Source organism: Falco peregrinus, chromosome 2 (assembly GCF_023634155.1).
Source record: "Falco peregrinus isolate bFalPer1 chromosome 2, bFalPer1.pri, whole genome shotgun sequence".
Taxonomy (NCBI): Eukaryota; Metazoa; Chordata; class Aves; order Falconiformes; family Falconidae; genus Falco; species Falco peregrinus.
In genome coordinates, this window is record NC_073722.1 from 59333895 (window position 1) to 59361672 (window position 27778).

Below are 27778 nucleotides of genomic sequence, written 5' to 3' on the forward strand. Positions count from 1 at the left end.
CAAGAATAAAAACCAACAGTAATATGAAGGTGAATGTTACAAAGAAGGAAAAACTAACCTGATGCCAGCTTGGCAACACTGAGACACCTGGATTTCGATGAGCATAGTAACATGTATTATAGATCACTAAATCCTACTTGTCTTTTGTTTGCTAACAAAATACTTGATCCAGGTTGTATATGACCTGCTTACAGTGTCTTTGCATGTGACAACAGGTAGCCAAACCAAGACCAAGGGGTGGTGTAAAGGTTACACTTGTCCCATAAGGGTGTTACCGAAATCTTGGAATGAAGAATTTATCGACACCAATGGGATGCAGATAAGCAGACACTTCTTTATTGATGGCTGGGTGCGTGAGTGAGTCCTCTCACGATCAACGCACACCAGGCTTCAAAATCATACACCATCTATAGAACTTACTCATACATAAACATCGTATTTCCCGAAAATCATCAACATATTCTCCTCCCATATCCGATTCTGTGCAGTAAAGATTGGAAAGATCTAGAAATGGGTCTGGGGTATTATATGGGTAGGTGGTACATGAGTCGGTGGTTGCGACCTCCCCCTGCCGGAATTACCTTTTACTTAAGGTAACTGTTTCTTGGCAGGTATCTACGGGTTGTTCCAGTCTACCCCCCCCCCCCCCCCCCAAAGTTCCCATTAATTCTAATTTTGCATCTCAATGCATTCTCCTATGTAAATACGTAAATACTGTATCCAATCATCTTTAATCTTAAGTCTGTTATCTAAGTTCTAATCATTCCTATTAGGTGATTCTGACCTATTCTTTCAGCCTTGGTACAGTGCTGTACAAAGGATTTCATAGTAGCTGTTGGTTGTTGTGCAAACACAAACTCCACTAAAATATTTCTTATAATTCTGTATTCCTATTAAAATAACTCTGTAAGATCAAATGTGTTTCAATATAATCAAATATGGTTGTTAATTCTAACCAATAATAGATTTGTAACATGGGAATCTGTTACTCCACGCGCAGCACCAATTCATACAGAATCGAGGTGTTTCTCTCTTTTTGTTCCAGTTTGCACGAAGTAGGGAGCTAGGTGGTAATCCACAAAAACTAGCTCACCTCTTAACACATAGTTAAACTTTTCATACACTTTGCGCAATTGTTTACAATCAGGTTTAGTCACACATAGCTCTCATTGGTTGCTACAGGCCTTGTCTCCATCAAGACACAGCATTCCCTTTTTCCCCACCTTGCATGTTCTGTGATAGGGGGGTTTATTAGTAGGGGGCTTTCTTTGCTCAAGGTGGATTTTTTTAGTGTGCCGATTAGGATAGCTCACACATAGCTCAAGTAATTTTCTGTTTGGTCTCATTAATAATTTGGTTTTCCTTGAGATTATGTTGTTATTTCTTGTTATATTTATGTTGACATTGTATAGTGTCTGTTCTTTCCCCCAAGGCCATGCTCCACTGTCTCTTAAGGATTAACTTTTTTCAAATTTTGCTTTTCTTTGTCGATATTTACATATATTGTGTAAATTTCCAGTGAAGTAACAGACTGGCCTTTTATTAATCGTGAATCTGTGAGCCGGTCGACTACACACTGAGTGTAATTCCCTTCAACTACACAGACAGCTTACAAAAGAGGAGTACCTCTCGCTTCTACATCAGACACCGCAGTCCCTGCAGTCTGGCCATAGCAACTACGCGACTGGCGACTATACTACAGGCAGCAAATGCAAGCAAGGCCCTCCAGGAAAGGCTCGCATGCAGCGGTTGCATCTGTGTCCCCCCGCTGTCACCGCGGGCCCTGCCTCCGCACGGAGCCCGCAGCTTGCACCGGGAGGCAGCTCCCGAGGCAGCCGGGGGGCGCCAGCTGCCGGCCCCTCTCTGTGCCTAGCCCGCCTATTTCGCTCCGGGGTGCAGCGGGCCCCGACGGTGCGCGCAGCCCCTCACGCCCGCCCGTTTTGCTGGCGCTGCCCGGACGCGACGCCCGCCGCCGCTCAGCCGCGCAGCCGCACTGCGTCACCCTCCCCGCCCCTCAGCGCGAGAGCTCCAGGTCGCGCGGGAAGGGGCGGGGCGGGCGGTGGTTGGCTCGGCCGCCCGCGGGTGCGGGCGCGTGCCCCGTTGCTGAGGTGACGGGGCGGAAGCGGCGGCTGCTCCGCGCGCCATTTTCAAACCGCCGGTGGGGCCTTGGGTGGCCGCGCGCGGGGCTGCGGGGCGGCAGCGCCAGCCCCGGCCCCGGGGAGCGCGGCGGGCGGGCAGGGCCTCCTGTGGGGGAGGGGGAGGGTGCTGCCGGGGGACCGGGGCTCCGGGCGGGCGGCGGCGCTCAGCGGCTGGCTTAGGCTCCCGCCGTCCCGCAGCGGCCGCTGTGGCAGCCCCGAGGGCGGCGGGGCTCTGGGCCGCCTCCGCCCGTTGTGCCCCTGGGTGGCGCAGGGTGGCCCGGGCGGCCTCCAGCAGCACCCGGCCTCCGCGGCCGCCTCCGCGCCCTCGGGGCTCTGCGGCCCCGCCGGAGCCGCACCTGCCGCAGCCTCGCTGAAACGCCTCGGCTACTCCTCGGCCGCTCGCCCTGCGAGAATTTGCTTTTAACGGTAGGTCTGGTAAGACCGACTCGGAGGGAGGAGGGAAAGGAAAAATAAACCTGTTTGACAAGGGACTGACTGGCTCTCAGTGGGTACAGACAGGTTGCTGAAAGGTCTATGAGGCTTCCAGTTCAGGGAGCGAGCAGGCTCGTAATCGATAGGCCTTCCTTGTACTCGGTGTAAACATGAAGATTTTAGTGACTCTAAAGAAGAAAACTGTTTTCCTGGAGCATGGGTTGTCTTTCTGTTGGCAAAGTGGCAACGCTTTGCAGCAAACTTGGCGTATGAGTATCTAGTCGGAAGTGAACTTCCAGCAAATCAACTTGGAAACAGACTTTGCCAAGACAAGTGCAGGCACATTCAGTGCATCTTGAAAATGATCTTGCAGGAACAGCGTTCCACAAATGGCCTTCAGTGTCCGTGGACTGTATAGAGGTGTGTTTTAGCATTACTGTAGTCAAATGGTTGGTCTCCTATGTGACTTTTTTTACCTGTATAAAAACAAAATCAGCTTTTTATAGCAGAATGAGGTATGTAAGCAGCGATTACGTGACAGGAGCAGATGTTTTGCAAACATATTTCACACACACAGCCCCCAGAAATGAAAGCCTTTGTCATGTCTGTTCTGATGAATGAAGAACACATTTTGGTATTTCCCAGAACTGAGACTGGAAACTCCAGTTCATAATTGTCTTTAGTGTTATTGTTATAGACTCAGTAAAGAAAGTGATTTCATAGCATATAAACTTGTTTGTGCTGATTTCTTTGTGTTCTGTTGTCAGCTGTGTGGCTTTATCTTTCCTCTACACAGCTCAGTGACATCTTTCCTCTACACAGCTCAGTGACCCTATTATGTTTTCCATGGCCAAGATAAAGCAGAGCAAAGGTGTATTCTTAAACTTTCTATTGATAATACAAGTATTGCATCTGGAACAGTTTTTAATCTATATTCATCGTGAATTTTGCTGCATTGTTTTCAGACTTTCGAAAGAAGGGCTTCAGTGTGCTAAAACTTTTCAGTTTCATGTTCTACCTGAACAGTTAGTCTAATACATTCTTCTTTCACACAATTTTATGCAAAATGATTCTATACTTATAGCCTGAAGGGACTGGATTTGAAGTTTCATTACTGCCTGTCTTTCATGTCAGTGTTCAATTTCAGTTGTTGGTGACTTAGAACAATAGGAAACAGTTCATAAGTGCTATATATGTCTATTTCATAAACACAGGCCTTCAGAAGAGGGCTTACAACCATCCAGGCACATCACAAAATGAAGCACGTGAAAGTTGTCATCTCTAGCAGTGCTCACGAACAAAGGAGGAACAAAACTATGAGCCTGTTAGCTCTGAATATCTCTTCTGTGAATAACTGAAAGATGCAGTCATTTAGACATCTTGATAAATCCTTGTCTGGAAATGCCTGATTTAAAGTACCATTTAATTTTCCCTTTTTGTTTGTTTATCTGATTTTTCTGTTTTTCATCTAAAATGGAAATTACATTTTCTTCCTTGCAGCACGAAATCACATGAAATATTTAGATAATGAATGATGTGAACTATTTATGCAGCTAATGTAGCCTATCTCATGGGAAATACTGAAATTGTCAAGAGTGCTTTCCAGTACTTCACAAATTTACAGACAAATCTAGTAAGTTCAGCGTACCTTTCAGCATAACTCAGTCATGATTCACAAGGCTATTAAGTTTCTTTAAAGAAAAGGATGTTCTGGATTGAGTTGACTGGCTAAGAATGATGTAGAAAACTTGAATTTCCAAAAAACTTTTGAGAAGGTTCCTTACCGAAGGCTTTTAAGAAAGCAGGTCTGTCAGGAATGGAGAAAAGGTCTTTTAATGGCTCACCAACCCCCTTAAAGGGTAGAATGTACTACCTTACAGTGAATGTGCAGAATATTTTCTGCTGTTTAACTCTGATTGGTGATCTGAAAGAATGGGTTAAACCATGACAGACAAAATCTGCTCATTATGTGGATGTTATATGGATATGTTAAGAGCAGTCCAAGGGTTGCAGAAGAGTGTTACTGGACTGGGTAATAAAGTGGGAGTTAAGGAACAGGGTTAGTAAAGGCAAAGTAATGCACGTCATAGGCTCTGAAGTAGCAGGTTTTGCTCAGAAAAAGAGACATTAGTGTCACTACGAATGCATCTAATTGATGCTTTGGAGCAATCAGGAATGCAAATTATAAGTTAGGAATCATTATGAATACTGTAGACTACAACAAAGAATCTATGGCTGCTTGGAGCAATCTCAGTCTCAGGAAAAAGCATGGAAAAGGGACACGCTGTACAAGTTAATAGAAAATTTTGGAAAATAGATTTGCCCTCATGACTGAATGAAAGCATGAATAAGGAATGATTATTTACCATGTCTTACCAAAAAAAAGAAAAAAGGGGGGAGGTGGGGCACCCATGAATTTCTGTTATACTTTTCTAGAGATTCAGTTAAACCCAGGAATTCATTGCCACAGGGTTTTTCAATGTAAGAGTGAAAAGACTGAAGAAAATAATTAGACATGTCTAAGAAAGGTCTGTCAGGTAGTATTATAATGATTTAAGTTCAACATTAGGCCCATCGAGTCCCTGCACTGTAGGGTTATAGAAAGAGAAGGTATGTAGGAGTAAGGTTTGGCTCGTGGTTTTTTATCTTTTTACGCTCTTGCTGTGGCAACTGTCAGAGATCTGGGGTATTGGGTCAGACTGATCTTGGATTCAACTGAATCGGTACAGCAGTTCATATATTCATTTTTTATCTCCAGAACCCCAAATTTTCCTGATGGAGAGGATACTAGATACTTTCTGATGTCATGATGGGACTACTGATAGACTTTAGGATATCAAATTCATGCTATGGCTGTCTGTCATGACAGATGCCTGGAATTACTGACATACAATTTCTTTCCAACAAAGACTGTACAAGTCTTTGAAGACTTAAATATCTGTGTTAAGCTGTCTGAAATAATGTTCCCTAATTATTATTCTTACTTTCATTTCTGGATATTATGTATACCTATACTCCAGCTACTAGCTTCCTGGGCTAATTTTGACTCAGATGTGGCTCTAGGGAGTATATTAGTTTTTCTTATTTGGTTCTGGTGGCAATAATGTCTTGAACTAAAAATACCCAGTCTTCAACCAGAAAGCTGTTGGTATCTCTCAATATTGGAGTAAGTTTTGGTAACTACACCTCATTTAAACATCCATTGCAGTGATTTAGCAAGATCCTGTATACTTCCTAGCCACAGTTGCTGGAGTGCTAACGTCTGTCCATTTATTTTCTCCACAGTTACTGTAGAAAAACTTACTCCTTAACGAGCTGAGACACAGTTTTGTTCTTGATGTTTCTTTTGTTAAATTTTCTCAATGTGATTTGTGGAAAAATCCTTTCTCTTTCCAAAAAACAAGCCTGATGAATGATTTAAAATTAATTCAATCTTTTTAACTGATATGGTTGTTCTTAAGGAGGAGATGGGCTCAGGAGTTACCAGCGTACTTCTGTGACAATATAAGGTGTATTCCTGGGACTAAATTTAAACATAGTAACACAGTGACTATTTTCCTGAATTCAACACCAAATCCTCAACATTAATGCAGAAATACCAAGGTCTCGTCACTTCTAGCTTTAATCTTTGGCTGCCAAAGGAGAATGAAGAGCATTTAGTACACATTAGTACATTGACCTCCACTTGGTACATTGACAGGTAGCATTCAGTGGAAGGAAGGCACCTCCTCCGCCGTTAACCGTCCCAGTGCAATATGTAAAGGATTGTTCTCCATGCTGTTGCTTATTTAATATTGTGATATTCTGAATCTCTCCAAACAAATATTTTGGCAGTGCTTGGAACAGATGCTGTGCTCAGAAGACCGGTGATTTTTCTCTCATCTGTGGAGCAGTACCTGGCAACCACAGTCCCATTGCTAGACTTACCTGTAGTGTTTTGGTATGATAAGATTAAATCTTTCCAGCTTCAGACATGAGAGAAACTTGCATGTTTACTAGTTTTATTATTAATAAATAATTTTACTTTCAAATACCTGGATGTGTTTCTTTAATATCTTTTTAAGATCAGGGGGATTGTGAAACAGCACGGTGTAAATAACATCTATATTCTGTCCACTTTATATGAGATGCAAACAGTGCTTCTTCAGATTGGTAGTTTGGCTGCTGAGGTCTTTTTAGCCAGTAGGTTAATACTGAAACTTCTGAAGAAATGTGAGGGAAAATGTTTTACAGAAATAAGTGTTTTTCAAAAATATTTCTTAATATGTGAAAGCATCTTTTCAATAGTTGAGGAGCATCAACTTTAGCATTCCATTTCTTTTCTTGTTCTATTTCGAAATCCAGAAGGACATAACAACATAAAAATTGTACCTCCCTCAAAGGTACATGGCAAAACCAAAGTTCTCAACTGATTTCAGATACAGTGGTGTTGATCCCTTTTATATCAGGTTAGTTAGAAAAAGGTAACTAATCAGTCAAAAGAAGAAAAAAACCTAAAATTCAGGTCCTTGAACTGTACTTTCCAGAAAATTATGCAGGTAGGACTATAGTACACTGATGTTTGGTTTTTTTCTTTCCTGTTTTCACTCATAGAAAAAAGGTGTTCAAAGTTAATCTGTCCTTAAAATTTTACACATTTTATGCAATTTTACAGGTGGTTGGTTGAAGTTAAGTACTGCCTTGTGAATTTTGAAAGTAACATTTATATCTGAAAGAAAAAAGTATATGGAGTTTTTGAGAATGATCTGTCAGTTTGCATTGTGGAAAATAACCGTGATGATTCAAAATAAATTTTGATTTTTAATGTGAATAAATTCAATTGAATTTAAATAATTAAATTTAAAAAATTGAATGAAAAAAATTAAAATAACCAGGATTCAAAAAATCATACTCTGCTTCTTAGAATCATACTCTACTTGGTCTTCCCACAGAAAGATCTTTTTAGAGTTCGCTTCCTACATGCTGGGATGAAAAATGTATGTTTTATTCTAAGATGTTAGGAAAGAGAAAACTAATTGCCAAAGCAAATATTTATTTTAAAGAAATATGTAAATTTTTAGTTGCTCTATGATTTTCTTTTGGTTTACTTAAATTTTAAGGACATGTTTATGCACTGTGTTTTCTACACAAAAAATGGATTTTCCATTACTTTTTTCTGTATTATTCCTTCTTTAAAGGACAAACACTGTAACAGACAAGCCTTTGCAGGTGTCCTTTTTTCCTTGACTGTGACAAAAGCCACTTTGGAGGTGTGTTTACAATGACTACAACTGCAGAGCGAAGGTTCGTTAATCTCAGGAAACGTCTAGATCAACTGGGCTATCGGCAGCCGTTGGGAGTGGAGAGTTTACCTTTGGTGGAAAAGCTTTTTAGGTATTCAAAAGGAGATTCATTAAAAACCATAGTAATCATGTAGTAGATATTGTTTCATTTTTGGCATATAAGTGAGAATGCTTAGTCTGAAGATTTATTTTCAAGCGTTGTTATTTCAGAACTAATGTTCAGTTCCTGTCTATGATGAAGTCAAATGGGTTTGCTTAAGTGATGAAATCATCTTAAGATTTCATTTAATTCAGCAGAATTGCTTCTAAAGATCTGTAGTCTAGGAAAATTGAACTTTTCTAACCCATAAGAGAGCCAAGAATAGTTGCTATTGATATGTGCTTAAAGGACGCACTCTTATAACTGATCATATAAAAAATAATCCCTGTTGTCTGTGCTGTGACTTAAAACATTCACAGCTCTGATTTTTTGGGATCTCATTTGGAGAGGTTTACATTTGCTCTTTCTGCAGTTTTTTCAGGACACATAATAGAAGAAAAACAGATTTTTCTGGTGACTTTCTTAAGATATCTGCCATTTCATGGCTTTGATGTGGTTACGAACATAGTAATTTCCATAGTAATCCAGTTATATTTGGCTAAATATCTAAATGTAGGTATTTTGGTTCTGTTGCTCTCTAGCATCTCATACAGATGGAAGAATGATAGGTAGGCAGATGTGGAGTAATCTTCCCTCAACATTAAGTCTCATTTTGGTGCCTAACAGATAGGCTTAATCTCTCAATCTCTGATACTATTTTCACAGAAATATTTATAGCTGCTTACCACTAGTCTCTCTTATGGAGCTTCTGATCTCCATATAAATACTAGCAACCTCTGGGCTTTTAAAAATCTTTATTTCAAGCTTCTTCTGTGGCAAGTAGTGCTACAATTTATGTAGTGCTTGGAGGAAAGAATAATTTTGCCAATTTTGAATATCTCACTTTATGTAGAAAAGAGAGTTTATTGAATTATCAGATGTAAACTCCTGATGCTTTCTAAATACCTTAATTTTTTATATTTGTCCTGCCCTTTCCTATTTACTTTTTTCCAAGTGAATGACTCCTGTCTTTGGTTTTCTCTGTTGTGAATGTTCTCTTTGCCTCTCTGAACCCATTTGTTCTACACTTGACATTGTCTCAGGGAAGGGAGTTTGTTTCTCAGGTCATAATAAATATTTGCACCTGTGGTGTAAAGACTGCAAACATTTCTGACATGTCTGATGCTCCTTTATTGTAGTGACCTAGTTCATACAACTGAGAGCTTGCGCAGTGCAAAGCTATCTGCTGGGAAAAATGAAAAAGAATGCAGCGATTATGATGCTATTTTGGAACCTTATAAAACAGAGAATGCTAAACTTACCAGGGAAAATAATGAACTACATTTAGAATTATTAAAACTGAAAGAGCAATCTGATCGTCATGTTCAAGGTAATGTAAAGATTGTGATACTTTAAAAAAATATTTCTGTGCCACAATAAACCTGAGGCCAAATCCTTGATCTGCAGATTCATTTATGTTTACTTATTAAGTGAACTTGAGTGGTCATTGACTTTGGTACCTTTGATAAATTAAGACTTGTGCACAGTGGTTCTTTTGTAGTTGAAAAGCTTCTGAGGTCCATAATCAAACATGAAAATGGTAGAACTTTTTAACATATACTTTCATACCTTGAAATGCTACTTTTAAATTTAAATACTGCTCTTAAATGTGCCTTTATTCTACAAAGGCGTTTTATTTGTACAACTTATATAAATATGTATTTTTCTGTGTTTTTATATATACACATACATATATGTATGTGTATTTGAAAATATCATGTTCTGGAAAAAGAATGTAGGATTCTCCTTATGTTTATTTTGGTGCTACTAGGAAAAATAATAATGAATAAGAAAGATAATATTGCTTTTCTCTCCCTTGAAGATTTGAAAGCCTCCTTAAGGAGGGTTGAACGTGAAAATGCTGACTTGAAATTTCTAAATAACCAATATGGACATAAAATTAAAATGCTGGAAAAAGAGAATAAAGCCAGGACTGAGAAAATTGAGCAGCTTCAGGAGAAGAATCTGCAAGCAGTAGTGGAAACACCTGGTGAGTGTAAATAATCACAGGTATTTTAAGTTTTCTGTGGGCTTTTTTTGACCCTTCAGAACATAATCTTTTTTTTTTTTTTTTTTTCTTCTCGGAAGAGAAGTACTACAGTAAAATAACTATACAGTAGAATAACATTACCCTTTGAAAGTTTTGGCTCTAAATTGAGTCTTTGTATGGAAGAAAGTTTCATTAAGCGCATCACTTGTGTTAGGGACAAATTTGAATACAAACTTAGATTCAATAGAAAACAAGTTAAAATGTGATCGGAAAGCACTGCTAATCAACAGCTATTATTTTGAAAATTTTGAAATAATATTTTCTTTCCAAGTCACTGAATTACTTAGGTATTTTTGGCATCTGAGGGAAATTAATAGGTAGTTAGGTGAACTTAAAATCCCTCTCAGTTTCCACATGTTTCTGCATTTCATGTCCGTTGCTTCAAAGATGCAATGTTAGATTTTTGTTTTTCTGCATACTTGCCCCATGGTCACCAGGCTTTGGGGATTTTTCTATACTATGTCATCAAATGTTGCATGTTCTTATTTAATTGTGTGATGAAGAGTAATTGTTCCATCTGGAAATAACACTGTGGTTTGCTTTGTTTTTTATATAATGTTACTATGCAATCAAACAACCTATTTTGCAATATACTTATGATAGTCATTCACTGAAATGACAATAGGATAGAAGGAAAAAAAATATTACTAAATAATGTGAAGGTTAGTTCAGTCAAAAATAGTTCTTAAATGTGAAAACAAAATGTCTTTTGTGGTGTTTTAATTTAGCTTTTTTAGTAAGTTAAATCACTGACAGATTCAACAAGTTTGAACTCTAGAATGTTTAGAGTCTTAAACGGTGGGGAAAATTACTTATACTGAACTTTGCATGTTTTGTTATTCTAAAACTGAACTTTGACAAGCTAATACTAACCTGTAAGAACAGTGTTGTCTAGAATGTACTAATTTTATCAACTTCTTAGAATAAGGTTAAAATGGTGAAATGTGGCAGCATTGGAATAAATGGGAAATTTCATTTTGTATTAAAGCAGAAGACTCCCTTGCTTTAACTCGAAGTAACAGGCATTTGGGTTTGGGCTTTTAGGTGGCAGAAAAAGAAGCATTCCCTTCAGACGTCAACGCATGCAGATAGACCAGCTTGTCCCCCCATCAGGTGTTAGTGCCTATCCGGTTCCTCAGCCAGCAGACCCTTACATTGCAGACCTTCTTCAGGTGGCTGATAATCGGTAATCTAAAGAATTTTTAAATTTTGAAATACAGGTGTTAAATATTTGCATTGTTTTTTCCAGCTCCCACCCACCTTCTGCCTTTCAGTTTTGCCTCAAACAAAATGATATTTCATGATGTTTTAAGAGCACTGTAGTTCTTAAAAAGCATTTTTGTTTAGTGATTGACAGTGCTGCCTGTGACAAAGTTGCAATGGATATTTAATAAGCTGCCTACTTCCTTAAAGGATTTCTCTTTTAAGATTTCTATACTAGTTTTACTGTTACACCTAATTTTAGATTGAATATTCTGGAAAAAAGCTAGGTGTAATTGCATAGGAGTAAACTAATTTTTCCTATTTATTTTTCAAGACTAAAATATTCTTAATTTGTGTAATACTGTTTTTTTGCTTGGGAGCCTGTGTTATGCAAGGTTCAAGTAAATTCTTTTTTCTTACTTAGAATATATAGAGAGTTTACATGGCAAGGTGTTGGCAGTGGGGGGACTGTAAAGGTGGCCTCTCTGGGAAGAGACCAGTGGCTGCCCTGTGCTGGACACAGCCAGTTCCACCTGGCTTCAAAACAGACCCAGCGTGGGTCACAGCTGAGCCCATCAGCCAAGCTGCTGGCTCCCCTGGGAAAATTTAAGCAAGTGTAGAAAACAATACTGCGCAGCAGCAGCAGTGAGAGGGAGGAGTAAGAAAAATAAGAGGGAAACAACCCTGCAGACACAAGGTCAGTAAAGCGGGGGGAAGAGGAGGTGTCTCAGGCACTGGAGCAGAAATTCCCCTGAAGCCTGTGGAGAAGACTATGGTGATGCAGGTTGTCTGTGCAGCCTCTGGAGAGCACATCAGAACGGATATTCATGCTGCAGCCCATGGAGGACCTCATGCTGGAGCAAGTGGATATGCCCTGAAGGAAGCTGCAGCCCATAGAGCAGGCTCCTGGTAGGAACTGCAGCTTGTGGAGAGAAGCCTATGCAGGAGCAGGTTTCCTGGCAGGAGCTGTGGCCCATGAGGGACCCATGCTGGAGCAGTCTGTTTCTGAAGGACTGTACCACGTGGAGATGACCCATGCTGGAGCAGTTCATGAAGGACTGCATCCCATGGGAGGGAACCCCATGCTGGGACAGGGGAACAGTGTGAGGGGGAAAGAGTAGCAAAGCCATAGTGTTACGAAGTGTTTTGAATTGACTGCATCTCCCATTCCCCATCCCTGCACTGCTTGGTGTGGGGGGAGGTATAAGAGGTATAAGAATCGCAAGATAAGCAGTGAAGTTGAACTTGAAAAAAGTGGAGGGTGGGAGGAAAGTGGTTTTAGTTTGTCTTTGCTTCTCACCATCATACTCTTTTTCATTGACAATAAATTAATCTTCCCCAAGTTGAGTCTGTGTTGCTTGTGACAGTAATTGGTAAATGATCTTCATGTCTTTATCTTGACCTATTAACTTTTTCATCTTATTTTCTCCCACATCCTGTTGAGGAGGGGGACTGAGAGAGCACCTGAGTGGGCGTCTGGCAACCAGCCAAGGTCAACCCACTACAATAGCTTAAACAGCTTGACTTATGCATTAATACTTTGGATGAACAAAACTTTTTTTTGTGAAATATTTGTTAGGAGCAAAGAGAAAATACTAATATTGACTTGTGTACATATGGTTCCCCCATGAATCCACATAAAGAGTATATTGCTATATTTCAGAATTCATGAACTTCAGTCAGAAGTAACAGAGCTACAGGAAAAACTGGAGCTATCTGAACGTGAAATGAAAAATTATAGCAAACAGGTATGTTTACAGATTTTTTTTTTTTATTATTATTATTTGGCTGCAATAGCCATTGCAGTGGCCTCGATTATAATTTGTGTTTTAACCTTGTTGGGAAAGCATTGTGTGGCTTCTGAAATACAATATTCAAACTGGTCTACATTGAGCTATTCCTCTCCTCAGCTTTTAGAGACAGCAGCCACAATAAAATACTTGCCCACTGCTTTTGCTGATATATTTTGTGTATTAAAATTACCTTAAATAAGCTAAACTTTGTGATCATAAGTAGAATTTGTGTATGCCTATAGTTTTTTAGTGCAGAAGGATTAACTAGTCCAAAATAGTAATTTGATCTACATAAAGATAAGTTTTTTCACTGTTTCATCTGGTTATATTTTTAAAATTTTTAGTTTTTGAAAATTAATTTATGAACAACAGATTTTACAATAATTTGAGTGGATTGAGAAGATATATATAGTCTTTAAGTGAGGGAATTGCATCAATTGTTGATATATTATTATATGTATCACTGTCTGGGGATTAGTGGGCACCATCCTCTTTTTTTTTTTTTTTTTTTTTTTTTTTCACTTCACATCTTGGTTTCCCTCTTCTAGTACTCCCTCTTTTTTGGTGACTGAAATAGTCACTAAATTAGCTGATTTAAAAGTTTTTTCCCTAAGTTTAAATGCTAGTCTAAAGACAGCTAATTTGCAACATTCAGTAAATTAACTTTAAATGAAAATTGTTGGTTTCTCTTCAATAAAACAATCTAGAAGGAATCGTTTCAGGTTTTTTCCCCACAAATTCTATTTGATTAACTTATTTTTCTTTCAAAGAAATCACTTTTTTCAGAAAAATCCTGAATTAAAAAAAATAGATTTTAAGGATAAAAATTGCATTATTAGGTGCATATACTTTTACTGAATGTTATACAGATGTTTATTTGAACGAAAGTTCTATTAAATGGTGTAGAAGATACCAAAGACCTATTTTTTTCTCCTCAAAGGTTGAGCTAAGAGACAAAGAAATAGAGCGCCTAGTGCTAGCATTGGATGGTGGGCGTTCTCATGAGGCTCTTTCTCTGGAATCGAGAACTAAAAGTAATGAGAAGCTTATTGCTGATTTGCATTTGCAGGTAATGGATTTGTTACTGTCGTTTAGTCAAAACTAAAAATACTAGCAATCTAAAAAAACTTCTAAGTCTTTAAAAAAATCGCTATTAGGTATAAACCCAATCAATTTAACTTGCTTTGCTTTTTAGGTGGCAGTGTTTCTTGTGTAAGGAAATTTTGTTTCTTGTTTTAAGACTATTGGAGTGGTTTTGGTAAAGAATTCTGTGAAGTCATATCTGCACACAGTAATGTTAATCTGAGAGTATTCAGAAAATTTCTGTACCTTACACTGTATTCACCAAGTTTGAATACTTTCTCTTTTTTTTTGGTACATACCCCATTTCTGTTTTAGGAACTAACAATGATGTATGTACTTAGGGTAAGGAGTAGTCCTGAAGGTAATCTCATCATATAGTTGGGAATCTATCTCATTGAATTCAAATGGTCCCCACATTTACTCCTGCATAGACTTGCAAGGAAAGGATAAGCTCAGGATAAAGATGTATGTGTTTACTGCGTATATTAGCATGCATTCAGTATTGGTCTCAGAATGAGGATTTTAAAAAAAATAATACAGGACAGGCTTGAGTACAGATTAAGTAAAAAAATTATGAAGATGGATAAATCAATCTCTGGATTTGTACCATCAATTCTCTGTTTTTTCCAGCTGAGTTAGATGTTTTGTGTAATGATTGTGCATGAGGTACAGTGGCATGAGAGCCATGTTATAGAACCTAGTAGGTTAGGTTCAAAATTTCATTTTGCAAAAATACAGAATGAGCGATATCTTGGAAGCAGCACAGCTGTGAATTAGGAATTTGTGCTGAACACAGATTGATTGTAGACAGTGAGCCCAGAACTGCATAAAGCTGGGTTTGGGCCACCAAGACTATTTGCTCAGGCTCAGTACCAGTTTACCACTTTTATTCTATCACAATAAATGGATGAATATCTCTGTCTTCATGACTATGAGAGGGCTCTACAGTAATACTCCTTTCTGGAGTTTTGGGGAAAGTCGTGTGGAGAGAAGTGGAACACCTCTGTTACCTTGATTCTTTCAAGATACTCCAAGCTCCCTGCCTCTCTTTACTTTGAGGGAAAGGTGTACTGGAAAAAACAATGTAGAGCAGGATTTCTGAGGATGTGTTTAAGGTGCTGAGATATGTTGGGGGCGAGATAGGTTTTGGGAATCTAACTTGTAAATCTTCACTTCCATGAAGGAGTAACAGTGAGACTAAGCCTAGCAAACATACTACAAAGGTGGAGAAAAGAATGTGTCCTTGTATCTTGTGAAATTTAGGGACACTCTTGAGTACGCTGGGTCTACCATACTGATGCCCAAGAAAGGTTTCTATACAGATCTCTGCTTTTCAGTACTTTGTTTTCAGAATAAACCTCAGGTTTTGGAGACTAGATAATGAACAGTGTAGTCTTCACCTTGCATCTTTATAAAATCATATTTTTTCATGTTGATAAGCATTAAGTCCTAAAGCCAGAAAATCTTTCCATTTTTAAGAAGTTGTCCCTTTTTTACCATAGATACAAAGATACTGTATTTCAGAAGATTGAGAGGAACTTTTGCTACCTAGTTTAACAATACATATTAATATTTTAGTGAAAACTATCTTTCAGGTTGAATATCTTCAGCAAACAAACAAAGAACTTGAAAAGCGCATTCAAGACCTCTTGGACACTAAACAAAATGTGACTAGTGAGGTAGTGCATTTAAGCAATAAAAATGAAGAACTGTGTCAAGAACTGAATGAAATAGACCACTTGGCACAGCAGTTGGAAAGACACAAGGAAATTGTGCTCAAAACTGCAGATAAGGAAATAGGAGAAGCAAAGGTAATCACTAACAGTGTGAAGGATCTGCTCAGCTTTTAGGTGGCTTTAAACGCTTTAATTCTAACAAATGACCTATTGGCTTGTAAAGGAAGGTTTAAAAGGTATTTTTCCCAGTGTACTTAATCTAATACAGAATTTCTCACTAAAAATGATTTATCACAGGAATTTTTTCTCTTTACTGTATTAGGTGAGATGAGTTTAGTTAAAAGGTAATCTGTCTTCCTTCTGTTAGCTTGCTATGAAATAAAATTCTGAGATACTAAACTAATGATAGGAAATGGATGTTTGCAACAGTGATGCCTGAGTTTGAAGGTTGTTTTTTTTTCTATGAGGAGTCATGCAGTGATTTATGTAATTATTGTGCTTCAAAGAGCATGGGTGTGTATACTACCGCATTTTCGTGCTTTCAGTTCATAGGAGCTTTACTACTTAAAATTCAGCAGATTACAAGAAATTAATTAGACTTTATTTCTTACAAAGATAGTCTGTTTCCTTAATTTTTTTGTAACAAATGAATTGTTACTTTGAATATGTAACTTTTAACATACAGGTTAATTTTGTTTCACAGAAAGAAATTGAAAGAAGACAGGGTGAAACACAGGAACTTGAAGAAACAATAATAAGGCTTAAATCAGTAAGTAAAAATACTTTCAGATCTTGTTTGTAGCATTTTTACTGTCATCCACGTGATTCTTTCATTTATTATTAAAATTAACAATTTAACAATAGAACTTTTATAGTATCCCAAAACTCTACTGTAATTACCAATTAATAAAAGAAAGAGCTAGAGAAGCTACGTTGTGTTCTTGCAAAAATAAACTGAAAGAAACCTCAGTAGACAGTGTGGTTGACTACATCCTTATTGTACACTTCCTTATTTCTGCTATCTGAAGTTGTAATTTCCATGACATAATCTTTTTTGCCAAATTGTCAAATGAGTTATGACATCCTAGAGGATTTTCTTGATTTAGAAACTACTTTGTCTCTTAATCAGCATGTGAATAATTATGCACTAATTGGCACACTCAGAAACAAAACATAGTAGCCTAGATGAAGAACATCAGGATTATCAATTCCTTGAAAACCAAACTCTTTCCAGCATACAGCAAGTTGTGTATTAGTTGAGTGTTTTAGTTTTTCTAGTGAACTTGAAAATACAAAAATATTTCATTTTCAGCACATCTGATTATAGGAAAGACATGCCAAATAGCATTTGATTAGCTGCAGCGCTGGCTTGACTGAAATGCCGTATTGTGATGTACTCCCACACCAACAGTGTAACTAAATGCCATTAAAAATTATTTCTTGCTTTAAGTATTACTTTTTTCCATGTTTGTATCCCACTATCCTTCTGGTTGTTGTTTTCATTTAAACAAGGGTTGGTCTTGTTTTGTTACTGATCGCAAACTATGTCTAAAGTAATGCTTACTTCGGTGTAATAAAAAGTAATATAAAAATGATGGCCTTTAACAAATGTTCAAGCACACAATGCCCAGATTGAACAGAAGTAAACAGTGTTAAGTATTAAAAGTTTTAACAAAATGTTAAATATTTTTTTCCAAATGTCTCTATTGACACTTCTAATTTTTGTAATAATACTTGTTACTTCAGGAGTTGTGCTCATGTCATAGGGAGAACGAGAGACTGAGTGAGGAGCTCTTTAGAAAAGCAGATGATAAAGAGAATCTTGAACTGTTGTTAAACCAGCTTGGGCAAGAAAAACAAAGACTGACAGAAAAAACAGAGAACTTAGAAATAAAAGGTAAATCATCAAATGTAGGTTCCTGTAAATTATCCTCCTATAATTTTTGAAAGAGAAAACCTTACCTATTTAAGATACAGTCAATAATACTAAAAGACTTGATACATGTGAATTAAAAGGAGACCATAGGTCTTCAGTCAGAATTGAAGGGAAAACTTGTCACAGAAATGTTTTCATTCTGTATGTTAGAACTGAAAGTTGACTTTTTACTGGGATCCCACAGGGCATCCTAATACTAATGCTGTGGCAGTTTCGTACCAAATTATTTATTTTGTCCAAAACTGTTTTTATTCTCTGTCTTTCTGAGTGAATTCAGACTGTGTTTCTTAAAAGCTTTATACAGTTGATCTTGAAAACTTCCAGGGATGGAGATTCCACAACATCTCTTAAGCAACCCATTCCAGTGTTCGTTTATTCTCAGAGTAAAAATTTTTTTTCCCTATATTGCTTGTCATTGCCTGTAGCAGTTACTGTTCCTTTTTAACCTACTGTGCACCTCTGTGATGAAACGGACTCCGTGTTATCTAACCCCTTCTTGGTATTGTCAGTCTGCTTTTGGGTCCCCAGCTCTTCTCCAGGCTGAACAAGCCCAGTTCCCTCAACCATTTCCCCACAGGGCAACTATTCTGGTCCCTGACCAGCTTGAAGGGCCTCCCCTGGACTCACTCAAGTTTATCAACATCTTTCTTGTACTGGGGGGGGGGGGGGGCGGGAACTGAACACAGTATTGTAAATATGACCTAATAAGTGCTAAGAAAAGGGGAATAATTGCATCCCTTGGACTGTGTTTCCATTGATGTAGCCAATATGCTGTTAGTCCTCTATTGGTTCCAAAGCATGCTACTCGCTCGTTTTGCCTACTGTCGTCCAGGACTCCTACATCCTTTTCAGCAGATTGGCTGCCCAGATGGTTACTGGGAGTCAGTCCCTCCCAAATGCACATGTCTTTGTGGAAATTCATGAGGTTCCTATACAGTTGTTTTTATTTTTATTTTCTGCAGAACGAGAACTTGTCCTAGAAATAGAAAGAATGAGATTAGAATATGGTATAGCCCTAGGAGACAAATCTCCATCTCGTCTAGATGCATTTGTAAAGACTTTAGAAGACGACAGAGATTATTATAAGCGAGAATTAGAATATCTTCAGGAAATGATAAAACGAAGGCCTAGCCCAAGCCGTAGGATTCCAGAGAAGGTAAAGTTCCTGCTGTCAAGACAAGCTGAAAAAATAATGGAAATACTGTAGCACCATTGAAGGAGCTATCAAATGTATTTTCAAATTCTGAAGCAGTAAGTTATTGTACTAGTGTTTTAAATTACATTCTTGAAATAAAAAAATTAACTGTGACCTTGTGTTTTATTTTCCTATTCGCATTTTACAGGAACATATTGATTAATTATAGATCAGTTTGTTTGAAGTAAATAAAACTAGATGATGAACAGAAAAAAGTTGAAATCTTATTGTTGGCTGTTTTGCTTTTTCTCCTTAATGGTTGGTTCTTATTGTTTCAATTATACCACCAATGTCAGGCTTTTTCTTGCAATTGAAGTTTATTATGTATGTATTTTTCATGTATTACTGATAGTGTGAGTTTGTTCTTTTTTGATGTTAATTATCCAACTATTTTAATTAGCATATTTTAACATAAATTTTATTGATCACTTTGCAGAGTGAAGATCTTAAATTGATCATCAGAGAAAGAGACGAGCTGCGTTCCATGTTAGACAGATTTGAAAAACACATGATAGAAATTCAATCCAATGTTAAATTATTGACTGCAGAAAGAGATAGGTTAAATGTTCTTTATGAGCAGGTAAGAAGAGATTGGTTATAATTGGCATTGAAAAAACCGATTAACACTTGTTATACTGTGGCTTATTTACAGTGTGAAAACTTCTCTTTCTAATAGAACTTAAGGAGTATAGACCTACTAGAATACAACCAATAATAATAAAATGTCTATTTTTTTATTACTTGTTTAATAAAATTAAATTGTAGTATTAAGTTAGTGTATGAACTTCAAAGCCATTATAACTTACTGTACTGGCATTTGGAAATGAGAAAGATTGGGGAAATGATCTATAGAATGCATGAGAAAGTTGGGTAAGGATACAGGCTATACTTGGAACAGTAAAAGGATGATGAGTATGTTGGCAGCATAAGTTGTCATGCCACTGCATGATTTAGGGAATATATTTTAGTTATCTAGGGAAAAATAAGGCTATAATAGCACTTCTATTGTAATAACAGCATTGAAATGTGGGGTTTTTGTTAGTGTATATACTATATTAATTGCAATCCATGTATGCTGACAAATAATCTTTTAAAGTCTCAGGATGAATTGAACAGGATGAGAAAAGAAGCAAAACATAATTTAGTTTCTCAACGTCATGTGGAAGAAGAAAGAGATGTTGCACTGACTGACTTTAGAAGACTAATGGCAGAAAAAGAAAGCCTCAGAGAAAAACTAAAGGTGAGCTTTTGTAGCTTTGTTGCTTGTAGTGAGGTGGCTATATGGAAAGCTTACACAGTAATGCCATGTTTGTGTCTAGCTGTCTGTCAGTTCTCCTTTTCAGTAACTTTTGAACTTAACCAGCTTCAAACTCATTTGAAAGAACTTGATGAATTGTCAAAATTATCCTTGTAAACTGAGTTCCTAGGTGGTGATGGCGGGGTAGGAACCTGCTTCAAGTGTCTGAGGGCAACCGTGGCATCACCTTGTGTGAAGAACCTAACTATGAAACCCCAACCACAGAATATTTTTGTCTGTATGCAGTACTTCAAAGATGCTTGTGTGTCCCTGTGCCTCTTGAGTTGTGGGGTTCAAAAAGGACCCCCTTGCATTCTAAACTTCTCGGAGAGGAGTTTAGACATGGCTGGAACCAGACTCGGTCAACAGTTTATGACTAAAGGATTATATACCTGCAATCAATCCTTTATATCACTTAGATATCAACGTTTCAGCGCTCTTATTCCCAATTCACTTACTGAGTATCTGATGTGATAAGGATTCTCTCAGCCTCGAGGAGTAACCTTGAGAGGCATCCTTACTCAAGGTGAGATCCTGGCATGCAGCCTGTTGCCATGCAGGAGACCTCAGTGGGCCCTGGGCTGTTCCCTAGTTATGGAGTAAGATCATATTTGGATACCAACTGCATTTTGTTTGGTGCGCATTCAACTAGCCTCAGCTGTTGAGCAAGATTTATAGCCCTTAGCTATTATGTTATCTGTCTCCCCAGAGTCCAGCTTAAGCTGGATGCAGCCATCGTGACCGCCATGAGTGGCTATTGCTTGAGCGAAAAAAAAATAAAAATAGGGGGGAGAACACAGTTACATACGGTTCTCATCCTGCAAACTGGGGACTTTATGGACTTTTTCATATTCACTAATCTTTACTTACTGTTGCATTTTTGTAGCAGAGTATTTTTTAAATGTCATAACTGAACCATCAAACATAAATTCATAGCAATCTAAGCTTCATTATTTTTACCCTTTAAAACAGTATTTGTTAATGCAATAATTTTCCTGTTACTCTGACATTTTGATGTCTGGTATTAATGTGCATTAATGTCTTATTTGGTGTAATCAAGAGCATATGATTTCAGGGGGGTTTCCTTGACTTCTTTATTGGCTCATTAATATAATACATACAGGTTTTTAAAATGTCTTGAAAATTCAGACATTTAAAATCTTATTAATGGACTGATCCAAAGACAACATAAGTCAAGGTGATTGTATGATAAACGTTTCCATAGTTTGATTTACTGCCGCAGTAAGAGAACTGCAGTGTATCTGAATGCAGTGGTGGTAAATCTGACCTCTTTGCTTAAAGCATGTGCATGCAGTGGAAGAAATGTTTCCAGCTCCATCCTTTCTTCTCGTAGGTGACTACCAACATTTTGTGTATGTGCCACTTTGAAATACCTGTACAAAAACACTTACCTCGGGCATTTCTAGGAAGTTTTGAGAGTTGGTTTAATAGTTTCACTGCATGTATGCATAGAAGTCAGAGAAAAATCATTTAACAAAAGTTTCTTCGTAGACTTGGGGAAAGACCAGTTATCTTTGCAGTCTGATTTATATTTCATATTAATGATAATCTCATAAATTATTTTCAAACAGTTTAGAACTCTAAGGTATATATGCTAGCAACCTTTCATATTGACCTGTAGCTCAGTAGCTTTTCTACAGTAACTCACAAATATTAATTTGTGATATAAATACGCTTTTTCTTTAAAACAAACAAAACCCCCTCAAACAACCAAAGCCAAACTCAGTGATGTGTATTCAGCTAATGCTTTGTGGTTTTATGGAAAGAACTTGGCATTTGGTCATCCAACTAAGAATGTAGAGCAATATTTTCTTAAATATTAAGCTTAAATTTCTATGGTTAAATCTAAAAATGTTTGTCAAACATGTATCTTATCACATGTAATTCTATATTTCTGTCTCAGATTCAGCAAGAAGCAGCTAACCTTGAAAAATCAAAGATGCAGCATGATATTTTAGAACTGGAGAATAATATTCAAGGAGTAAGTTCATTTTTAGGAATAAGTTTTTACTACTTCTAAAATAGGATACACTTTCCAAGCAATTAATTTTGTTAACTATTTTCAGCTTAAATTTGCCAAAGTTGTGATAGCTTTCTACAACAATAACATACGTGGTTATTTTTTTTAAATTGCAGTTTGAGATGGAAAGGTGTGAACTAAAGACTACAGTTTCTATCCTGAAAGAAAGAATAAACTCTTTGGAAAATGAATTAAAATTGAAGTCCGGTAAACTTGCCCAAACATCTGATGATTCCTCTCAATTTAAGGCTGAGATTTGCTCACTTCAGTAAGTCTAATACAAAATGTGGTGGCCTTTCACAGATGCTAACATAATTCTGTTTGTTCTATAACTGTATGTATAGCAGAGTTGAGTTCCTGGGAAAGACCATGAAGTATTTTAAAAACCACTTGGTGCCGGTTTTGTCTTAACGAAAAGTAAATAGGAGTAAGGAAAGTGCTGTGGTTGGCTTTTCAGGGCAAGCTCCTCTTGGACTTATTTGATGACCACATATACTGGTAATTTTTATGGCTAATTGTGAATGAAAATTTTCTCCTCCTTCTAGAATTGTTTCCTCTAACAAACATGTTTTCTGCTCATGAATGTAACAGAACAGAAGATTTCTAAAAGGATTTCCAACGGCTTGTTGTTAAAAGGAAGACAGATGCCTTTGCAAACTGCAGCAGTAGGAGCAAACTCTGCCAATTTTACAGAGTTGTCAGTGATACTGAAAATTTTATGCCAAGCATTAGGCATTGATATTCCACAGCTGAGTGGTTCATGGAGTCATTCTGTAATGGCCTTTTACCTGAGCTGGTTTCCTTGTGTCACTCTTTCATACACTAATACATATGCACACACATACTACAGTTTTGAGAGTTGACATCTTACGATCCATAGACATAGTCTGTGGGGATTTGACCAACTTGCTTAGAACTGGAGGATTAAGTATACCCATGTATTTTTAAGGACTATTTAGACTTGCAGGATCATTGCTGCACTCTTTTAAAGTTGTTCTAAATGTGATGGAACAAGAAGGCTTAGAGAAAGTGGAAACAGAGTATTGAATAAATCTGGGCAGAAATTTGGAGATCTGGTATTTGGTTTAGGTGGAAATGAGTGCCTTTGATGCAAGAGAGCACTACAGGATAGGTAATGCTGTAGATGAGATCTTTTGTATGTTTTACAAGGGAAACCAGGGTCTGTGGCTCACTGGCCACCCTCCCCCCCGCCCCCAAACAGTAATGTACTGCACTGTGTAACAGTAAAATAGCAGGGTGGATAACCATGAAGAACCAAAGCTGAGAAACAGGCCTTGGAGTTCATCTAATGCTCCCAATGGCATGGAGAAGGCTGAAAATAAATCAGTTAGTGTATTTGTTGATAAAATTGTGACAACATTCATAAAAGTGAAAGATTTTGTTAGCTTCCTTATAATTTTAGAAAGCATTGATATTGTAAAAATGAGGAGATAAGGAGTAGGGCTACAGTCATGTCAGCATTTGGTTCTTCTTTTTGCATCGTAGCAATTTGTTATAGCTGCTTTCCACCACCCCTCCCCTAAATTTTCAGTCTAAAATTGAGTGAGAGCAATGTTTATCTGCAGATAATGCTGTATTCCAAATTGGTGGGGGTTTGTAAAATGAAAAGCTTTTCTAGCTTTTGTGCGATCCCACTTCAGAGGCATTTTGATTTTCTGACCTGTTTTGTAACTAATCTATTTAATTACATAGGAGTTTTGTTTTGAATTTTTTCCCCTAGGTCATTGATATTTCTTGCCAAGCAAAACAACCATGTAGGTAGATGGTTTCATATATCTTTCGGGCTCTGTATGTCTTAAAAGTAGGATCAGAACTGTAGCTGTCAATTTGATTGCTGCTTAAAATGTGGTGTGGCTGATACTCACTGCTATGAGCTGCATATCAAAACCTTTATAATGCAGAGTCAAAAGATGTAAGTAGCAAGAGCTACATGATGAGGAATAACCGAAATCAGAGGAAGAGAATGTTTCAGATGATCACAGTGGTTCCACTGAGGTTCAGTTGCTCCACTTTGGAATGGTGTTGAGGTGTACTTGCTCCAGGAGGCCGGAGCAACCAAGTGGTGTTGGCCTCAGCGATCCTTAATAGCCCTCTCTCTCCCAGAGAGGGAGGGACAGGACTGGTTAGTATGACACAGCCTCATGCTGCTGGTTGGTATGACACAACCCTATCATGAGGTTACACTGGAACTGTTCCAGCACTTCAAGCAGCTTAAGAACCATAAGTTGATGACCCTGAATAGGTCCCAAACTTCTTTCAACTGATTTTCCAGACTCTTAAATGACCAACTCCAGAGGTCTGTTGAAGATTTACAGCACCGATTGTCCATAAAAAAGGATGAACTGCAGTCAGCTCAAGAAGAAATTGTAAAGCTAGAGGAGAAAATAGGTAATTGCTAGTGATTTTTCTGCTTATTTCCTCTTTATAAAATAGAAAGTACTTATTCTTTGATTTGTAGATAGGTTAAACCAGAGGAGCACTTCCCAGGATGAAGCAGTCAATGTGCTTAGAAGTACTATTACTGTTTTGGACAAAGAAAAGGACAGTCTTCAAGAAACTGTAGATGAAAAAACAGAAAGAATTGCATGCTTAGATGACAACTTAGCTAACAAGGTATGTGCAGTAAAAGTACCACTTTATAGTCCGTCTGGGGATTTTTAAAACAGTTACATTTTAGGAAGACATTTTGCCTTGATGACAAAGTGTGTGCAGAGCTCTAGGCATCACACAAACATTAACGTTTGGACCTAGGCAATATAAAGGCTTGTTTGCCAACTCATTAGCATTTAATTATGATTGTTAGTGTATTCCCTAAACACTTCCAAGAAAATGAAGAAGGATTTTTTGCGTTTGCACTTGGAGGTGTTTATTGAGTTGTAAGGTTCTAGACTGAGGTGACAAAATCTAGACCTGACTTCCAGCTTTTTTGATGACAAGATGATCCTTTCTCAGAAAAGAAAAGATGCTTGGAGATTTGAATGTATAAAGATGCAATTACTTATTGGTGAAGGGTTAAAATAAAGGTTTAAATGTAAAGTTATTTAACAAAGTATCCTGTTATGCTGCAATGTAATAATATCTAATACAACTTTTTTATTGTTATTATTAGGAAAAAACAATTGCTCATTTATGTTTAACTCTCTCTGAGCTGGAATCCTCAACAGAGTAAGTAAAGACTAGGATGTCGTCTTTAGTGGGTTTTTTATCTAGTCATTTTAAAGTTAAAGTAGATGGCTGTTTTAGTTATTTTGGTGAAATTAAGTTAATTCTGTTTAAGTCAAGTAATGTACTATGTCGAGAAAGATGTACACACCTTTTGAAGAAACTTTCCCTGCAATAATACTGCAGGCTGCTAAGATACTGTTAAGACAGCTATTAACAATTGTTTGGCTATATTTATTTTCCTAAATTGGTAATATTTCTTAATTCTCAGTTAAGAAGTAGCGTTTTAGCATTCTAAGTACTCCACTAGATATTATGAGACTGACCCAGGTAAAACCTAGAGCTGAACACTTATTAATTATAGGCAAGCTAATTCTTCCAGCTTTAATTAAAATATATTTATGTAGTTTTATGCTGACCTTCGTCTGATCTCTCCTTCTTGCATCTTTTTAAGTATGACTTTTAAAATTATAGCTCTTTAAAAGAAAATATTTAAACATCAATATTTAAGCATCTGAAGACCAACCAATGTAACTGAATATTTGGTACATTGATACATGAATTATCTGGAGCAGAACACTAACACAAGTTCGCTTAAATTCACACATATTTCTACTTTTCTGTTAATCTCTTCCTTACTCTTTTGATTGTTGTCTTTCAAGAGTAAGCTGTCATCTCTTATAGTTTATAAAATATACAATGGCTAACGTACTGTAACCACTACCAAACACAGATGAATGCAAGTATCTAATTCCCGTTTGCAAAATAAGATACGGCTTATCAGATACATCTTCGAAGCTGAAGATACATTCCACTTTATTTGTGCATATTAACATTTTACATCTTTAGATTGTTCAGTCAGTTTGTCCGCCTTCAGAGAACATGAACTACCCTTTTTAAAAAAAAAATAAATAAGCTTTTGCATATCCAGAATCCATGTCTGATCATTTTCAGCAGTATGTGGTATAGTATAAGAAGAAACAAATAAGATTTTCTTTTAATAGCCAGATGAAGGACATGCTGAGCAACAGAGACCGTGAGATATCTAGCTTACATCGCCAGCTTGATACGTTCCATGTAGAGCTTGCAGAAACAGGAAGAGTAAAGGAAATAGCTCTGAAAGAAAACAGAAGATTGCAAGATGACCTAGCTACAATGGCTAGAGAAAACCAGGTATGAAGCCAGTACATAACACTAAAGTATTAAACTATTTATTGCTTGTTTACATATAGTGGTACATCAAAACTACTATATCCCTAATTTTGATTCGGTATGTTTAATTATTGGTATTTCTTGAACACTGGGATATTAAAAGAAACTGGGCAGAAATTGTAGAAGTAATTATTTAAGCATTATCAATACAGCAGGGGAGAAACAGACAAGCTTTTGAAAGGTTTAGTCACCCTTCCCCAGGTTAAAAAAGAAATCTAAATAAGATAAATCTAGGATATAATTGTTTATACTATAATGAAATTATGTTAATTGGTTATATCAGTTCGTAGTTGGTATGTACTTGGTAAAAATTGGGTTTTAGTATCTGTGAATCAGGTATTATTGAGAGAGTGCAAGAAACTGCAAAAGCAGATACCATTTGTTAGTCAGGTGAAAGGGAGAGGGTGGAGATTACTAGCACGTCTGAAGTTGTTCTGTTGCATAGTGGATTCATTAGTGTCATCCATCTAGTTTCCATGAAGCTTGGATGTATTGAGTGAGGTATGCCATGTTTTGAAATTAGAATGTTTTGGAACGTAGGTTTTAATGTTAGTGTTCTGTGAGCCTTGGCAATGGTAGCTGTCAAGAGGTATTGGCAGGCTTTTAATTTCCAGTTCTGGCAAGGTCAGTTGCCATTCATGTGTGTTGCTCTGCAGGAACTTTGCTTTCACTGATGAATTTGGAAAGGTTAATGTTGGATGAGAAAATATAAGAGGGCTTAAAAACTACAAGACAGAGGGACTGAAGAAAACTTATTTTTAAGGTATGATAGCCCTGAATAGTCTGGATTTGTTTCCTGATTTCAGGAATGGGTAAGGATGCACAGTCAATGGGAATAGGAGGGGTTCCCTTTCCATTGTGTCAAGGTTGTATGGGGTTTTTAGATGGTGAATTCAAAGGTGCCTTCTATTTCCCTGGAGAAATGTTCTTATTGGATTGTCTTTGCATTGGTAAAGTAGGTGTCATGGTGAGGGTGGTGTCTTAGAGTTCAGCTGTATAGTGCAGCTTTTTTTTGGGGGGGGGGGGTTTGGTTTTTTGGGTTGGGTGTGGGGTTTTTTGGTTTTTTTTTTTTTGACATTCTCTTCAGGTACTTTATTTGACTGCTTGCAGAGTTTTAT

At 37.4% G+C, this 27778-nt stretch overlaps 1 protein-coding gene across 15 annotated transcripts in view; it reads left to right on the forward strand.

Annotated features, from left to right (window-relative positions):
• The first annotated feature begins 2074 nt into the window (after positions 1-2074).
• CEP135 (centrosomal protein 135) overlaps positions 2075-27778 on the forward strand; it is a 37212-nt gene continuing 11508 nt past the window's right edge. For 4 of the 15 annotated variants that reach the window (XR_008746193.1, XR_003552270.2, XM_027779288.2 and 1 more), the window contains exons 1-19: positions 2249-2564; positions 7748-7943; positions 9131-9321; positions 9814-9981; positions 11086-11227; positions 12908-12992; positions 13978-14106; positions 15716-15931; positions 16500-16565; positions 17543-17693; positions 18695-18888; positions 19364-19507; positions 20024-20167; positions 22149-22226; positions 22382-22533; positions 24559-24674; positions 24745-24899; positions 25396-25451; positions 26453-26621. Coding sequence is in view for 13 of the 15 variants with exons in the window: in XM_027779288.2 (XP_027635089.2) it covers positions 7831-7943; positions 9131-9321; positions 9814-9981; positions 11086-11227; positions 12908-12992; positions 13978-14106; positions 15716-15931; positions 16500-16565; positions 17543-17693; positions 18695-18888; positions 19364-19507; positions 20024-20167; positions 22149-22226; positions 22382-22533; positions 24559-24674; positions 24745-24899; positions 25396-25451; positions 26453-26621 (2469 nt within the window). In the remaining 2 variants the exon portion in view is untranslated. Of the gene's footprint in view, positions 2565-4070; positions 4204-7747; positions 7944-9130; positions 9322-9813; positions 9982-11085; positions 11228-12907; positions 12993-13977; positions 14107-15715; positions 15932-16499; positions 16566-17542; positions 17694-18694; positions 18889-19363; positions 19508-20023; positions 20168-22148; positions 22227-22381; positions 22534-24558; positions 24675-24744; positions 24900-25395; positions 25452-26452; positions 26622-27778 lie in introns of those variants that run through there. The other 11 variants (XM_027779284.2, XM_027779287.2, XM_027779286.2 and 8 more) reach the window with 10 other exon arrangements.